Source organism: Harpia harpyja, chromosome 20 (assembly GCF_026419915.1).
Source record: "Harpia harpyja isolate bHarHar1 chromosome 20, bHarHar1 primary haplotype, whole genome shotgun sequence".
Taxonomy (NCBI): domain Eukaryota; kingdom Metazoa; phylum Chordata; class Aves; order Accipitriformes; family Accipitridae; genus Harpia; species Harpia harpyja.
Genome location: NC_068959.1, coordinates 12,887,779 through 12,905,085, shown reverse-complemented (window position 1 = coordinate 12,905,085; position 17,307 = coordinate 12,887,779). Strand labels below are relative to the sequence as shown.

The window sequence follows — 17,307 nt, the reverse complement described above, 5'->3', positions numbered from 1 at the left end:
CCTATGCCAGCATAGTAGAAGTGCAAAGCCCTTCTGGTGTGGACAGTTACATCAATATTGAAGTCTCACAACAATATCCTACATTGAGACTCAGTAAAGCAAAGTAAGCTACACAGACACAAAGCACCTTGTACGGCATGAGCAGCAGATGACTGCTGTCTGCATCACAGCTTCATTAGCTTAGCCATGTCGGTAAAAAAAAATCTAAAGAACGTAAATCACCTTTCCAAAGCACATGAAAAAAAACCACAACAGAAGATAATGCCCTGAAACAAACTTTTTGCCTGAAGAGTTTCATCCTCAGCTCAAAGCGCTTCCTCTTGTTCCAGTTTCTATGATCTTCCAGACCAGCAGTCTCCTGCGGCCCAGCCGTGCTCCTCACTGCGCTGGGAGCGCAGGGAGGTTAAGGTCAGTGCTGAGCCTGGGTGAGCCCGCGCCTGCCTGCGCGCCTGTGTGCAGGGCCAGCATGGGTGTTCCTGCACCACTTCTGGAACGGAGACACGTGGGTGACATGACTTCAACCTGCTTAAAAGCTCTTGGCACCAGCAGCACTGGAGATGATAGCAGGTAGCTAAGCGTGGTGGGGAACAGTGAGTTAGCACAGCCCTTGGGTGAAAGGTTCAGGGAACTGGACCCAAGGAGACGCACAGTGTTGCTGGTCTTCTCAGGGGAGGTTTGGCCACAGAAAGACTGCATCCCACCAGGTAAGACCTAGATCTAGGACCTGGCACAGGCAGAGTTCATGGTCGACCTCAGCACAAGGCTGTGGGAGGCAGCTGGGTATCAACCGGCTTAAAACCCTGGTGCGGCAGCCAGGACGCTTTCCTACCTGCAATACCTCACCTCTGCACTTCAGACCCATCAGCAGTGGATTTTAATGTCTCGTGGCACAAGCCAGCAGAAGCAAGCAGAGACAAAGGAATGGCTGTTTTTTCCCAAGAGAGAGTACCTTTCCGTTCATCACCGCAGCCCGACGGGGAAGGAGCACAGCAGTCATGGAAGCTCTGCTGTCCTGGCTGGGAGAGCCATGTGTGGACTTAGATTAAAATGAGCTAAAAATAAATAAGCATGAAAACAGAAATCCCTTATGTATATAGTTCAGGACAGTGACTCATGCAGCAGCACTGAGCAGGAACTAGGTCCTGCGTTATTACACTCATTATGGAAAAAGGCACATGGCTGCGTAACACAGTGTCACAGCAGCCCCATAATAAAGACACCTCCAGGTTAATCTGTTGTTCCTGGGCAGCACCGTTACTCCTGCAGCTACACAAACCCTCGCACAGCCCCACATCGGGCCAAGGCTCCAGCCTGCGCGTGGGGGGACATGCACAGTGGTCCACAGCCCCCCCTCTCCCAGCTCCAGCAACCAGACGACTGGTGGGGTTTTGGGTTTTACACTCTCTGTTCAGGAGCTTTAGGCTTATCAAAGGATCTGGCATGAAAATTGAGTAGCGGGTCACACGTAATAGCAACATATACAAAGGCAACGATTCTTCTATTTACAGTCAATCATATGCAATGTCTTACAGCACAGAAAGAACAGAAAAACACAGAAGTGTCAAGAAGGTGGACGTTGGTCTCACAATGAATTAGAGAGGAGCAGATGGAGCTGCAATGGTTTACAAGAAAATCAAGATCACTAAATCGCACAAGACTAACGCTGGCGATGTCATTATAAATCCAAAAATAAGCACCATGTGCTCCACTGCAGTACCTTTCCCTATTTTATGAAGTGGACTGAAAATGGTTTCCATGTCAAAACATTCACAGAAGTAAAACATTTATTAGTACAACTGCCACATTAAGAGGAACTGACAGTACTATCTATAGCAGCAATAAACGTAAAAAAAGAGCCTGACATTTAGCAGGAGACTACTAAAGACATTTCCAGTTGTCTTTAGTATAGCTGAGACTGTGAGTGTTAATTTCCATAATGCTGTGCTGTTGCCATTAATGAATGTGCTAATGATCTCTTAATTCTTCATTTAGAGTGATAATTGCTGATTAGTACGTTTGGGAATGGAGATCAACTGATTTATACCATCTTCCAGTCTGGCCTGGGGTTCTGAAGGTTGCACCTGGGATGAACGTTCCTGTTCCAGACAGATGCATAAACCCAAACCCAGTCATTCTGAGATTCCCTCTTCCTATAGATTACAAATTAAGCTGTGAGGCAGGGATAACAGAAGGCAGATTTTCCCTTATAAAATCTAGTACATGTCTTCCACTGTTCATTTAAAACAGTAGAAGGCAGAAGAGCCCTTTCCCGGACAGAAACAGGAGTATCACAAAAGTGTAACTGGATATATATAGCTGCTGCATCCATCATACAGCAGCAAAAGATATATATATGTACACAAACACACATATATACACGCACATATATATATATATGTGCGTGCGTGTGTATATATATATATATGAAATTCCTTTATAAAACAAATTCTTTAGGGCAACGGTTTTCAATCAGTGGTCCTTGATTCCTAAAGGTGAAATTGGATTACTTCTAAAGGGCCCATAAACATATTGAAGCGAAACGTGCTTCTTGCCAGTAGGCTCAAATCAGATTCATGCCTCTCTTAAAAAATGGTTCTAGTCCTGAAAGGAAAACAGCTGAAAACCCACTGTTTTAAGAAATTCCAGCCATGACAAGCTCTAATCTTCAGTTAATTCCAAAGGACTCTCTATTATACTGAACTCTCTGGCAAATAGCATTTATTTCTGTTCCCTTTTAACCAGGGCTGTGTGCATTAATATAGACTTATTAATACTATGACCTCTGGACATTATCTTAAATAAGAACATTGAAAGTTGTTCTTTTGCTTGGCTGGCTGCCTTTGCTGTTGCATTTTAATACGGTTCTTGTGTCTCGCTTGAAATGGAATTTGGAGGCTGTATTGCCAGTCGTGGCTGCACAAACAGCACTGAGGCCAGATTCAATGTGCTCTAACTAAACATAAATCACTTCAGTATATCTTTTAGCTGTAATCTAAATTAATTCTTTGAAAATCAATTTATGGCTGTTTTATTGTGCTTTTATGTAAACAAATACCCAGGAGCTACAAATCCGTATCCTGTAAGCTGTGGAAAGTGTGTACTTCTTGGAAGTAACGTTCCTATTCCTCCCTTTCTGGCACAGGAAGAAATAGGTTTTAAAAAACATCTTTTAATAAATAATTACTGTTTTCCCCTTCTTGGTTAGAATTTGGCTACACAAACCTGTGCATGGTCACAGGTCAAAAAATCTCCACCTGGGCAGCGTGGAAAGAGTACAGGAGAGAGGAGTTGAGTGTAAAGAGGAAAGAATCCCCCAGAGCAATTTCTGCTTTACTTCTATCCCACCCATGGCTGACCTGCCTTAGAGGAATTCCCCTGGCCAGCTGCTCATTCCTCCTGCCCCTCTCAGCTGCCCATGCCTGAGGGGCAAAGGGGTGAGAACAAGTAGCTGCGGGTAGGCAGGAACATTTGCAACAACAACGTACACTGCTTATTGTTTGCTGTGCTGTAATTTTTCATCGGGGCTTTGAGAAGGCGGCATTGCTTCTAGCACTGTTCAGCCCTCTTGAAAAATACCAGTTAAAATCAGCGTTTAGAAGTGGTATCGAGGCTTTCGTTCAAAGTCCTAGAGATGCTTTCTGGTAATGTGAACAAACTGTGCCGAAAAGGGACTCCCCCAGGCCACAGCACTGCCATCAGCTGAATGCACGTGCATAGGTCTGCTCCGCTCCCCTGCCACCAGCCAGCCCGCCGGTGGCCGGTTTGGCTGGGCGCAAACCCCTGCGGTGACAAGCCTTCCCAAGTTGGCACCCAGCTGCAGGAGCTGCCGTGGGTGTGCCAGCTCTCTCCTGACACCAGCCCATAGGCTCTGAATGGGAACTCAATGCAAAACAGGTACGGTGAGGAATTAAAACGTAATTTCCATCCTGCCCTCACTCCCTACATAGGCGTTAATCCCACTCACTGCTTTTATATGCCTTAGGCTAATCCACTCTGGTAATACCAATTCAGTAATTATAATTATCCAAACTGCATACGGGATTCTTAGCCCAGAATAAAAAAGTTCACACAGAAAGAAAAAATTCAGCAGTAGCCATTTGGGATTCACCTCCTTGTATAAACACACCTTAAGGCTGAGAAAGAACAATATTTGTGGTTTTTGAATGCTGTGGAAGCTTAAGCATTTTCTTTCTGATACTTGGAGACTTGTTTCCTTAACAATGCCAGTTCTAGAACACATAATGCATGGATCTCAGTTATGTGCGCCTTTTCAGTATATGCTACAGCCACCTCCCACTTCCCCCAGTATTTCTATATGCTGCTATGATGACTAAAAAATGTAGTAAGATGAGTTAACATACAAAGGTTGCCAGGTCCTGGGACTCATCTTTCTGCTATCTAGCCCTTCTCTCGAGGTCCCAGCTCCTAGAGTGAAGTGACAGGTGACATTTCAGCTTTCATAGAAAGAAGAGAATAGTTACTGGTCCTCGCTCAGAAAAAAAACGAAAACAAACCTAAACTCAAAATATACTTCTATTTAGAACGTTTCATGATTCATATTGCATTTTATTCCTTTTTTGACTCCTGACTCATTATTTTTGAACCATTACGGATGAGAATATTGTCTGTATACAACACCTTTTCCCTTTTAAAAGCTGTGAAGAACCTGCAATTCAGACTGTAAACTCCCCTGGGAGAACCACCATCTTCCAAGGATGTACTGTGCGCTGTGTATAGCTGGTACTCAGTAAAAACTGTTCATGTCTCAATTCTGCCTTCATAATTGTATTCTATTGATGTAAGAAAAGAGAACCTCTTCCTACCTGGTGCTTGTATTTTAGCATGAAGAACAGGTACTCTTCGCTGTTCTGCATAATTTAAAATCAAAGTACAAAGTTTTGTTTACACTAACATGGTGAAATAACGTTCAGCAAAGAACTTCTCTGGCTCCTTTTCTAATGGCTGTATTCCTTGCCTGTCCATCCCCATTACATAAAGTCCATGAAAGAATATGTGTAAAGGGTCTATGGTCAATAACACCTGCATTCGCGCACGAAGTCTGTGTGACATGGACAAATTTGGACAGATGCTGGATAACCTATTTGGCCCTTTTCCTTTTGGTGCCTGTGATTCTGTCTGCCTGGCATATAAAACTGGCTATAAGGGACTGTTTTCTCTTGAAACTCAAGAATTAGAGATTTTCTGTATGTACTGTCCACAATTCTACAGAGCTCCTAAACATTAGGAAAACAAATAACTGACCATAAGCATGAATCAGACTTCTAAACAGCCACCTCTGAATAAAAATAATTCCAGAAAAATTCAAGCTGAAGAGGCAAACTTTCCTGGCATGTAAAGTCCTGTGCAGAAATGAGATAACCATGTCCCCATTGCCTGGCTGCATTAGGCTCTCAGCAGACAATGACAAAGCCTCTGGAGGTGATAGATGGTTAGAAGCTATTCATTAAGACCTTTTCATGCATGTTTAGATTTTATTTATCTATCTGTCTCAAATTCAGGGAGGTTACAAAATCACCGACCAATCACTCCACAGTAAAGACCAGAGCAAACAGTTCCCGTCGGTCATTCTGTAGAAAATACAAGGCTGTGGTGATATGGAAAAGAAATGCCAGAACAAGGGACAAGAAATGAGTTGCCTCTCATTATTTGGCTGGACAGGATGCCTAGACTACTTCAAAATTCTGTCTGATCCATAAAGATGGGGTTGCAATAAAGACTTCAATGCTGACAATCAAAACTCAGAGGGGAACTGAGACATAGAAAGTTCAAGAGAGAAGAGAAATGAGATGAACAATCATATGAAAACTCTTAGATTCACAGATTGGCCATAATCAAGTTAAGAAATTTCCTTCATTCAGTACCACCTATTGAATCACTATACCCAGGCAGGCAAATTTAAAGCATCAAAACAGACTGCATAGTAACCAGTGTGTTAACAACCCTGCCTCTTTTTGTCTGAGTGCATATATATTGCATAGACATACAGACCCACAGCCATTTTTTCCCAGGCTTTGTTCCAATTTGCTGCCTTCCCACTGCTAGTTCTTAGAAGCGCTCGTCCCACTGTGCCCCTGTGCATCCAATGCAAAGTCCACAGCCTGGTGCACACTGTGGAAGAGAAGGTGGTCCTCCCCCTCTTTAAAAAATTCTCCTCGGATCAGGGAACTCCTCACCGAAGGATTGCACTGGGCCAGTAGCACCTGGATATCTATCTCCCTGTAGTCCTTGCAGACCTCTTTGAGCGTGCGTATTCCTGCTGTGTCCAGAAACTGTACTGCACAACAGTCGATCACTATTGTGTGAAACCCCAGGGGTTCAGAGACAAAATCCATGGAGATGCTGGTCTGGTTGCCACTAGAATCCACCTCTTTCTCTCTAAGCATTCTTTTTGCTGCCTTTTTCTTCGCTTCCTTCACCCAGGCTGGGTTGACTCCAGTTTGCTTGTACAGGGTGGATTTAAAGCACTCTTTGTTGATGTAGTAGAGGGGTGCTTCGAATCGGAACACGACAATCCCTGGCTTGGTTTGCAAGTTCTTGTAAGCAGACAGGGATTCATATGTCTCAGACTCTGCCACCCAGCCAAGCAGCGGTGCCTCCGGTCTCTGAGTTCGGAAAATGACGCAGAGCATAGAGAAGCAAACACCAACCAAAAGACCAATCTCAGTACTGATGAGTGCTGAGGCTGCCATAGTAACTAGCCAGATCACTGTGTCCACTCTGCTCAAATGCCACATTTTTGGCAGGTCCTTGAACTTCCGCAGGGCTCCTCTGAGGTTTACAATGGTTATGACAGCAAGGACACATTTCTGAAGGGAATAAAATAAAGGTGCAATCACAAGGAGGACTAATAGGATTACCAAACTAGTCACCATGCCAGACATTTGTGTCCTACAGCCTGTGGACTCTTTGACAAGAGTTTTGGCAAGAGCTGCGCTTGTTGTGAAGCAATGGAAGAAAGAGGGAATGATGTTGCAGAAGCCAATGGCATACATTTCCTGGTTGGCCCTCACGGAGTAACCATGCTTCTTGGCAAACATTTCTGAGAGGGAGACAGTGATGGCAAAGCCAATAATAGCTATGGGGATAGCATCCAAGGCCACATTAGGAATCAGGTTCCAGTCTGGAGGGCGGGGTGGCAGAAACCCAGTTGGGATGTGTCCAGCAACACTCGAGCCGTAAGTGTCTCTCAGCTTCCCAAAGTGAGATGCCAGAGTAGCTGCCACAATCACGACTAGTTCAACTGGTATTGGAGCCTTGAGCCTGGATTTAAAATATTCGTTAAGCTCTTTGGTTGGGATAAGTACAAGAAAGCACAAGAAGCTGGTGATGAGATCACAGATGTTGGTCTTGTGTATGTTTCTGAAAATGTTTATCCACGTGGCTATGAGGGAGCCAATGCCACTGCTCCGTGGAATGTCTAGGCCCAGGAGATACTTGGCTTGTGAGGTTAGGATGGTGAAGGAGGCACCCGTGACAAATCCACTCAGCAATGAATCGGAGAGGTACACTGAGACAAAGCCCACTTGAAAGAAACCCATGGCCACCTGAAAAGAATCAACCACACAAAACAGATTAGGATGCGAATCTTGCAGATGTCATCACTGTGGGGCTCTGGAGGGAGGTGCGATAAAAAAAACCACTGCGCACAGCCCTGGAGGACAAGGCATGGTCAGAGCATGGAGAAAACAGTCTCCAGCATTCAGCTGCTCCTGGCGCACCACACTTAAATAAAATACATTTCTAACAGAGAGCCAGCTTTTTTGGAGGGTCTTCATACTCTGAACCTGTGTTTATTGTTTGCTCATTGGTTCAGTTGTAACTTCTAGTTACCCTAGCAAGCAAAAAAAGAAAGCCTGGGAAAAAAAGCATCTGAAATACTGGCTACTTCTGCCATTTCTCTTTCAAGTTCTTACAATCTCTGTGAACTTTGCAGGGATCCAAAACTTTTTTGGTTGTCTTTGTCTGTCTTACACTGGAGCTCACAACCTGCAATGAAAATACACCTTACGTCATAACAGCTGTACTTTGCACTGCATAAAGTTTGGTGCATCTGACTCAGAAAGTATATGAGCTGCAAACTCTTGTGATGCAGATTATATAAATAGAGATAAATTTTTAAAGTGCCTTGTCATTCATTTTTATTAATGCTAGTTGAACGGACACATCCTTGGTGCTCTCTCATTGAAATGACTGGTTTTATGGATACCTACTCTACACATGTGTTTTCGCACCTGGTAAACGTCCCTTCCTCCCCGTCAACCTTCATGCCAAATGGAGCATGGACCTTCCCACAGCAGTTTGCTAGAAACCTTTTAATTCCCTGCGCTGGCCAACAGGGATGTCGACACTCTTATCTGAAGACTGCAGGCCAGAACTCACAGGTATTAAAACTTTAAGTAGTGTCAATTTGGTATGTCCTATTAGATAATTGAGGCAAAAAAAAAAAAAAGACGGCTAGGATCATGGCTGGAAACTTCATAAGAACCACAACGCATTACTGAAGAGAAGGTTGGTTTGGGACCTGGACTGACTGGACATGGGCTCAGAGCCAAGCTCTAAAAAAGTCTCCCTCGCAGCCTTGGTAATGAAGTTAATTAAAGGTTTTTCTAACTGTAACACATTAGCAATAATTGTCTTACCTAGTTATGCTGTAGGCAACTAGTGTGAGCAGGCTTGCTTTTTGTGATTTGACTGTAAAGTTTCTGATACAAACAATATGTGATTTTGGTTAGAGCTTCCAATAAAAAAAAAAAATATGTGAGGGTGTGAAGACCTACTGGTTAGCAGGCAGAGAGACAGCAAGTAGAATATGCCTAACATTCAGAGGGATTTAAGATAAAGTAATCTGACTTCTTCATATAAATGAACTTAATTGTAATTGTACTTGGAAAGAATATTAAGCACAATTCACAACTCCAAAACTGTATCCATGCTACAGTGATGAAGCACAAAATCCAGTGTACCTCAGAGTCCCAGAATATTTCTGAAATTACTCAACACTGACTTCCAGTACAAGAAGAAGTCCCAGGTTGTGCCTAAAACGAGTGTTTTAGAGTATCACAGGTATGTCTCCTTTTCCGCTCCTACACAGTCTGATTAGCTATCACCCCAGAGGTCACTGTAAGAACAAATGAATGTGAACTCACAAACTGAAATACCACAGCTCTGCAGCACTGTTAAAACTAAATCCATTCTGGTTAATGCGTGACACTAAAAACAAAGACACCTGCTTTAATTTCAGCAAGCAGTTAATTCTAGGAAGTAATTAGAGACAGAGTGGTAAAATATTGTCGAGTAATATATTTTAATATGGTAATAATTCAAAGTTTTATTTCAAATATATTTTATCATCTCACTAGTATCCTTCTCATACAATGGCATTGTTTTGGCTTTGAATGGGCAAACAGCAAAGTTTTACAAGCACAGTGATAAATAAAAAGAAACTGGAGATACTTCTACTGTCCAGATTATTTTTTGATAAAAGAAAAGGCAAATGACTGAAGTCTGGAACGAAAAGCTGACACACCACATTTTGGCCGAATGAAATGGAGGCCTAAGCTATAAGCCAGCAAAAAAAAAAAAAGCTTCAGGCCACAGCGAGGAAGGTGGTGAGCAGATTGTGTGAGAGCAGCAGGTGGTTATGTGCAGGTCCTTACAGTCCCCAACGGAGTAGCAATGCAAGCACAAAAAGTTATTTAAAAAAGGAGAGGACACAGAGGAATTTCTTGCACTGCAGTAACTGCACAGTAACTGGAGACCTCCAGTCCTCCCTGTGTCCACTCGTCTGGGATGCAGATTGAGGACATATGCAAGCCCAGCAGGCTGTTCATGTAGACAATCACTTAAAGAATTAAAACTATTTCCACAGAAAACCTGTTTGCCCACCTCCTCTTACCTGATAAACGCCAGCTATGAAGGTCATGGTGGCTCCCACTGTAATTGCATAGCAGCTTTTATCACAGAGCAGCTTCTGCAATGTCTGATTCACAGGCGAAATGGTGGTGTTTACATACGCTGCTGTATCTGTGAGGACACTGAGCGCAGCTGGTTCTAAGTCATAGCCAGCTCTCTGCATTTCACGATCCACCACTTGTCCCACCATCAGGCAAAGCACACCAAAGATGCCAACTGAGATGTGGCGGGAGGTTCCAAATATGAAATAAATAATGCTGGCGAAAAAGGATGTATAAAGGCCATAAATAGGCTCTTGCCCAGCCAAGAGAGAATAGGCAATTGACTGTGGGACTAGTAACACCCCCACAATCACACCAGACATTATGTCTCCCAGTAGGTACTCTCTTAGTTTGTATTTAGGAAGCCACTGCAAGACAGGAAAGAAACTGAAAACATAGTCTTTAACTTTGGCTGGAGTGCAGCTGCAAGTTTTCTTTGCTTGCTTAACCATCAGAGCCTTCATGCTCCTCTTCTTCTCTTGGGGTTCCAAGAACATTCTGTGATGGAAACTGCGTTTAGCATCGTCTCCTTCTGGCATTTCAGTCACTGAATGGACGTTGTTGAATTCTGCCATTGCTGCCATCTCAGGGACTCCCTAGAAACAGGGAAGAAGGACCATTTGCACTAAACCATAAATGAATGCGCTACATGAGACTTTTTAATAGAGTGAATACAATATTTATGAAAAGCAAGGGCTAAAAGTCTTAGTTCAGCACAGAGAAAGCAATTTCCAAGCAAACTTGGAAAGAGCCTCCCCATTATATCCCTGTTAAGCAAGGAATCACCTTCCCTAGAGGGAAGCTGACATCCCATAGAATAAACCTGCTGCTGGCAATGTTGTGAAATGGAAAAGAATGCAGCAGCACTGTCCCTCTGGGAGGCTTCCTTAATAAAATCACTGTCTGCAGCCTGTTCCACCATGCAAAGATAGACACAGAGTTTATTGTAGTCCAACAGTCACTTCAATTGAGTTGCTGAAAATTAACTACAATTAGTATATCTCTAACATTGCACAGCTTGGTCTAAATCTCATTTATATATACTTTTTTTTTAAAAATGCAGTAATTACACCTGCCAAATATTGTAAAGATTTGTTACCTAAGAAGATGCAATCTTCACACAGTGCCTTTATTTCAGCCAATGACATACTGCAAAGAAGGCTCTTCACACTTTTTAAAAGCCGGTTTTCAAGTAAATTACATCTGACCAAAACAATACACACAAGCGGAAAGCATGTTAATGGGCACAATGGAAGGTAGGTGGAACGCTTCCGCTAGAACATGTGCTCTAGTACAGGCTGCCTACAAACAGTAAAACAAGTTGATTGTATCAAAACACATTTAATACTGGAAACATATTGCCTGACTGTGAAAGAGCAAAGTCTTGAAACAAGCCCTAATGAAACTTGACAATACCAACAGTGATTGCCAGCATTCATACAGCACTCCTGGTTTCCAGAAAAAATCCAGAATCCTCCAGAAAACTCTGCCACGATACCTGCTACTACTAGTACACTGAAGTTGATAGACAGAAACCCATTCGCCTGGTGCTACAGTGGAGTCAAGGCCAGAGACAGCAGCAGAACCCTGAAAAATCTAACTCCCAGGCTTCCCTTTCAAACACTACCTTGCAGTCCCAGAGTGCTATAACAACATATCCCTTATGTGCTAATTACACCTTCTCTGTGCAGGGCAAACATCAATCAAACTAACGTTCTATGCAATGTTTATGACTGAATTAATCACCAAATCGGTATTGGAGCTAGCAGTGCTGAGGATGTCCCTGAAAAGTCCATCTCAAAACTTGTTCACTTAATCATCATTTCACAAGTAGCTATAAAACATTCACTGCTACCATCACTTCAGTGTAAGTCTCTCAAAAACGTGTGAGGGGAGAAGGGAGCGAAGTGAGTTTAAGCGTGGTGCTCAAACCATCCGTTTCTCCTGCAGTCAGACCATTGCAAGGCACTGATCCTACAGCTGTGCAGAGGAAACGCCTTCTCTTAGACCTTGGTCTAGCTGGCTGGAGCATACGATTTCTGTTCCTCCATTCCAGGTTTGATGTTGTCATACGGAGGTATCCAAACTGCCGTGCACCAGCCCTATATAACGGTTTACGCACAGCCATGCCTCCAGCAGTCTGCTAGCTCAGAGGTGAACTACTTTCGGTTCTTCTGGCTAGAAAGACAATACCAACCCAAGTACCTACTGTCTTAGAACAGCCTAAGCAAATGATCCTAACCATATCAAAGGAACCCACATGAGAGTAGAAGCAGCTACAATACTTAATGTTTAGACTGGCTTCTCTTTCCGGATAAAAATATTCAGAGATTTCTAAAAGAGCCTTCCAATTAGAAAGCAATTCAACCCAAGTAATCCAACTGTTCCACCTCACACCGTAGCATGCTTCTCCCTAGAGCTACCAGGCTACAGCGTGCAGAGGGCTATCTAAAGTCAACACACAGGACAGATGCCGACAGATAGCCAAGAGAAAATACCAGAGGCAGAGATTCACATTTTATCTTCTGCTCCATGCTGGGACTCCCAAAAGGCATCTTCATTCACTACAGAGCCAGAGACAGCAAGCATCTCTTTGGTGGGTAAGCTCCTGAATCCTTTCAAATAACTGAACACAGCTCTTTGCTAGCCTGCCATTGGACTGCTACTGGAAGGGAGCCACGTTTCGGACGGAGACCTCCCTGGCTCCAAAACTGTGAATAGCACAATAGCATCAGCACGGATGGATTTTCTGCGTAAGATAGAGGCTGTATGCCTTTCTGTTATGATATCATGATCTATACAACTCATGCTCTGTTACATGCCGGGGCAGACTGAAGAGCATTGCCAGGCCTCATGCTCTGGGCGAGATACTTTATTAATACCTACCTCTCGTTCTTCACACCTACCAGATATTTCTAGCAATGCATCAATGCTTTTCTCCAGCTCCTGCCCTGTTCCATACTCCCATACCTCCAACTCTATGCCTAATTCACACATGGGGTCTGCAGGGTGGTCTGCAAACCAGCAAGATGAAAATAGCTCTAAGCACAACAGGGGGGCAACATGCCTCTTTGTGGATGCTGCTCTGAGCACAGGTAGAAGTGCTGCTTCAGGAAAGTCACACTCCAAAAAAAGGAAAAATGAAGCTTTAATGTACTGCTAGGTTAGGTGACATCTAAGTGAAAAATTCCGTAATTTGAACTCAAGTCCTATTTCTGGTATCTATGTCCTTCTTTTCGTCCTGGCCCTTATAGCTTGGAGAACTGAGAATTCTGGATCCAAAGATGAGTGCACCCAGAACTCTAATACATATACATTTTTAGGGCTAAATTTTCAAATTTATTTTTTTGTCTCTATATTTGTTCTTGTTAGACAAGTTAATCACCTAGTACAATAGAAGGTAAGAGAAGAAAGCTTCAGTTTTGGCTACCTGCCTTCTTGATTATTCCAAACTTCTATCTTACAGCCTCCTGGCCATACAGTATTACTGTATCACACGCCTATATACACCTTATAATGACAAGCTTCCCTTGGCTAATGCCTTCCAATTCAGTATCTTTAATGTGTGTTAGAATAATTATAGGCTCAGAAGAGCCGTATGAAGAATGAGGATCTTTACAATGAGGAAACATGCACTACAAGAAATGACATACTCAAGATCACATAGTGATCACGCTTGGAGATGAATCCATCCCCACCTTCCAGATATCAAATCTCAGCCACGCGTACAGTATTGCAAAGTCCGCTCAGGGATTATTTATAGCACTTACCAAAAAAAAAAAAAAAAAAAAAAGGCAAATACTATACACTGAGAATGAAGTGAATATAGTGTACAAAAGCATGTGTCTGCAGTACTCTGCATAAGCACATTCTGTAGTTGTATTTGCTCGAGCAGCTTTATTGATTTCACAAGCACAGAGTTACAAATCAATACTGTAAAAGCTGAGGGAAAAATTCACCCCAGACTACTTTTTATGTATAGCAAATTACTTGAATGAGTCTGTTTTCTGAGATTTTAGGAAAGATTTTAGTAATTAAAACCCTTCTGATTCCTCTCTCCCTCATCCAGGACTTGTAGACAGCTCGCTCAAACCTGGGAGTTTTTCTTAACATTCCAGGGAACTCCGACACAAAACCCAGATAGTTCAGTTTAGTTCTTCTGTGCAGTGCCGTCAAGCATCTGCATAGTAGATGATACCGGGTTTTTTCGGTCGTGTCTAGACAGTGGAGAAATGTTCTAAGTAAAAATCTTTTTGGCTACTAAACTCTGAGCATATACTGGATCTTTGTGTTGACCTGCATGACAGCTTTCACTATGTGGCATGAAAAGGGCCTTTCATCACACAGTCACTGTCTCTTGCCATGTCAGGACACTAGGAAATGACACAATTTCCAACACGTTTCACCCTTTTCTGCCTGAAAGCGTTGCTCTGTATTATTTGTGTAACCGTTTAGCCCAAGTTTACTTAGTAAAACTGGATTTTGTTCTTAAAAAAAAAAAAAGAAAAGAGCCTTTGGTTCAGTATACTGAACGATATTCTGTATATTTAACTTGGAAAAGGAGCTACTGTGCTTTTTATTTTGAAAGCTGCTATTTACGTACAACTAATTTGTCTGCCTAGAATTCACTTTTACGAGCTCCTTTTGGCCTGAGGAAGATCTTCAGGGGGTGTCCACCTGCCACAAAGCTTTACTTAAGATACAAAGAAAAAGACTACAACACAGAACTGAGGAAATTTCCAGTATCTCTCTGTTATCAAGTGACTGCCATAAAATAAAGATATGGGGAGGTACTGCATTCTTGTTACAGACTGTTTTTCTGGATCCCATCTGGGCCTTTCTGACTGATCCCATGACATGGCAGAGGTGAGCTATCACCTGTCTAGCGTCTGTCTTTGGGGAAACACTACCTGCAGCACAGGGCCTTGCTGGCTCGGACTTCATTTCTTTGTCGCAGATCACAGTCACCTTGACAGTATGAGAATAATGGATTGTGAAGCTTACTCACCTGCTGAAATAACATATTTACAAGCTTAAACATAAGACGTGTGCATTTAAGAGTAGAAACTAAATCAAAAGTGTTCTTTCTATAACACCAATCTCAGTTTTCCAGATTATTTTTCTACATTTCAGGTGCACAAGTCGTCACTGTATGTGATCACTACCCACCCTCACGTACCCACTTGCTAGACATGAGAAGTTGCATGCACTTAAATGCATGCACTTAAAAACTAATGCATAAACACATAATCTAAAGAGACATGAACAATTTCTGAAGAGCTGTAAAGGAGAAGCAGGTGAATCAGAAATCCAAGTTCCACATGAACTGAACCGGAGGTAGGCTGCTGCCTCTGGGTCCTTGGAAAATCTCACCCTAAGCGTAAAAAAGGAAAGCATATCACAACATTTGATAACTATATCTTTGTCCTTAGTCTTGCTGGACAACAGCCGTTTCCAAATAATCTCTTAACTATTGTGGAGCAACAAGGAAATTCAATACTGCCATGATAACACCGAGATAGGCACTGGAACACCACTGCGTGTACCTTGGAAGAAAATTCAGATTTCTGACAAAATCCTTAGCACCCTCCAACAAAACATTCAAGCTACGAACTTTTATTTCAACATGAGACTTAAAATCATATGAATACTGAAATCTTACTAAGACCCATAAAACAACATACCACATTTAAGCAACACATTTGGGAACAAAGCTACATTACTGTCAGCACAGTTAACCAGCCATTAACTCAAGCAGGAAAACCTGCAAAGCTGGACAATAAAACCTTGCTTGCGTGAAATAGTTGATCTCCTCCTACTTCAAACGTCAGTTCTCCCGAGCGGCAGCAGCAGCAAAGCTGCCCCCCAGCCTCGCACAGCCCCCAGCCTCTTTGGGGAAGGTCCCATGGAAGCCGGCAGCCCCGCTCGCAGCCAGTCCTTCCAGGAAATTCGGCTTCGGCTCACCTCCGAGAAAGCAGCTGCACATCGAGTGTGACGGTTACACTGCCCTGCCCTGTCTGAAGTGGATCCCTCTTGAAGATAGCCGGCTGCGGCCTCACACAGTACTCAAGCAGTTTCCATCCGAACCGGATTTGCCACGGAGGGCTTGCCAAGTCGTATTTTCAGCAAGTCACTTCTCCGTTAGGACCCCCCTCCCGCCCTTACCATTAGCTAGCGAAGGCTGAACAGTGACGAGCTGTAGCGGGGCAGTGAGGACAGGTGGAGGGAGCGCTGCCCCAAAGGCGTTTCCCTGGGCAGTGGCTGCCAGCCCACGCCACGCTGCCCGCCTGCCTGGCCTCGCAGCCGGGAGGGCAGCCGCGGCGGCGGGCTGCCTGTACAGGGCAGAGGGTTGTGCAAGAGACCTGTGTGCCTCTGAGCGGAAAGCTAAGCACAGGGTTTGCACTGCGTAAGGGAGTGCTCAAAAAATCGTTCTATTTTTTTAAATTAAAATCTGCAAGAAGAACGCACAGCAAGAAGAAATCCACGCACTTCTTGTACTCCTGAAACCACGGATTTTTGCTCAGCGCTCGTGTATCACTTCGGAAGCCAACCAACATGAAGTTTCCAGGACAGAGAAAGGGAAGTACAACGCTTTTAACGCAACACTCAGTTTCACCCTATCGATCTCAGCACCGCTTCCTTCACACACACAGCCCCCGGCACCCAGCACTCTCCCCCCGGCCCCCGGCTTTCATTTTCTACTCTCCTCTTCTTATGCTGAGGCACCGCCTCGCGAGCCGCTCCACGGAGCGGGGCCGCGAGCAGGAACCCCCCGTGGGGCGCCCAGGCGGGCCCACGGCAACACGCCACGGCCGACCGGCGCCCCGCTGCCCGCCGCCCTGCCCGTCCCTTCTTCCCCCGCCCCCCAGGCCCGCCCGTTCCCCCACGCCGCCCTCCCTCGCCTGGCAGCGCCCGCTGAGGCGCCCACTCACCGCGGGGCCGCCGGCGGCTCCGGGCAGACCTCGGCCGGGCGGGCGGGCGGGACCCACCGACAGACCGACCGGCCGGCCGCAGCGGCTCCCGGCTGCTCGGCAGCGCCGGCCCGGCCCTGCTTCTCGCCCGCGCCCGCCTACCCCGCGAGGGGGCCGGGAGCGGCGGGCAGGGGAGGGGTGGGCAGAGCCGCCCCCGCCGCGCCCCGCGGCGCAGCGCGGAGCCCGCCCGTCGCCGATCGGGGAGGGGAGGGCCGGGCCGGGCCGGGCCGGGCCGGGCCGCGCCGCCCGAGAGGCCTCGGGGGGGGCCCGGAGCCGGCCCGGCGCGGCAGGCAAGGCCTGGCCTAACGGGCCGCCCGCACCAGACACCACCCCCCGCCCACCCCCGCTTCAGTTTTTACTTT

The 17,307-nt window shown here is 44.9% G+C and overlaps 1 protein-coding gene across 6 annotated transcripts; it reads right to left on the bottom strand.

The window, feature by feature from the left end:
- Window positions 1-5,472: 5,472 nt before the first annotated feature.
- On the bottom strand, window positions 5,473-17,075 carry SLC26A2 (solute carrier family 26 member 2). Of its 6 annotated transcripts, none has more exons than XM_052816126.1 (3): window positions 16,907-17,075; window positions 9,917-10,570; window positions 5,473-7,565 (listed from the first exon to the last, which is right to left on the bottom strand). In XM_052816126.1, the coding sequence occupies exons 2-3, from the start codon at window positions 10,556-10,558 to the stop codon at window positions 6,060-6,062; spliced, it is 2,148 nt and encodes a 715-aa protein (XP_052672086.1). In that variant the 5' UTR covers window positions 10,559-10,570; window positions 16,907-17,075; the 3' UTR covers window positions 5,473-6,059. The 6 variants fall into 6 exon arrangements, with proteins under 6 accessions (XP_052672086.1, XP_052672088.1, XP_052672084.1 ...); XM_052816128.1 differs by lacking the exon at window positions 16,907-17,075 and adding an exon at window positions 15,939-16,619; XM_052816124.1 differs by lacking the exon at window positions 16,907-17,075 and adding an exon at window positions 15,659-15,923.
- Between the last annotated feature and the right edge of the window lie 232 nt (window positions 17,076-17,307).

Coding starts and splice junctions, on each gene's coding strand:
- SLC26A2 (XM_052816123.1), bottom strand. CDS start 15,371: ATGCTTTCCTTTTTTACGCTTAGGGTGAGATTTTCCAAGGACCCAGAG. Junction 10,567..15,220: donor TTCATGTCTCTTTAGATTAT/GTGTTTATGCAT, acceptor GTTTCTAGGGAG/TCCCTGAGATGGCAGCAATG. Junction 7,566..9,916: donor TCATAGCTGGCGTTTATCAG/GTAAGAGGAGGT, acceptor GATTCTTTTCAG/GTGGCCATGGGTTTCTTTCA.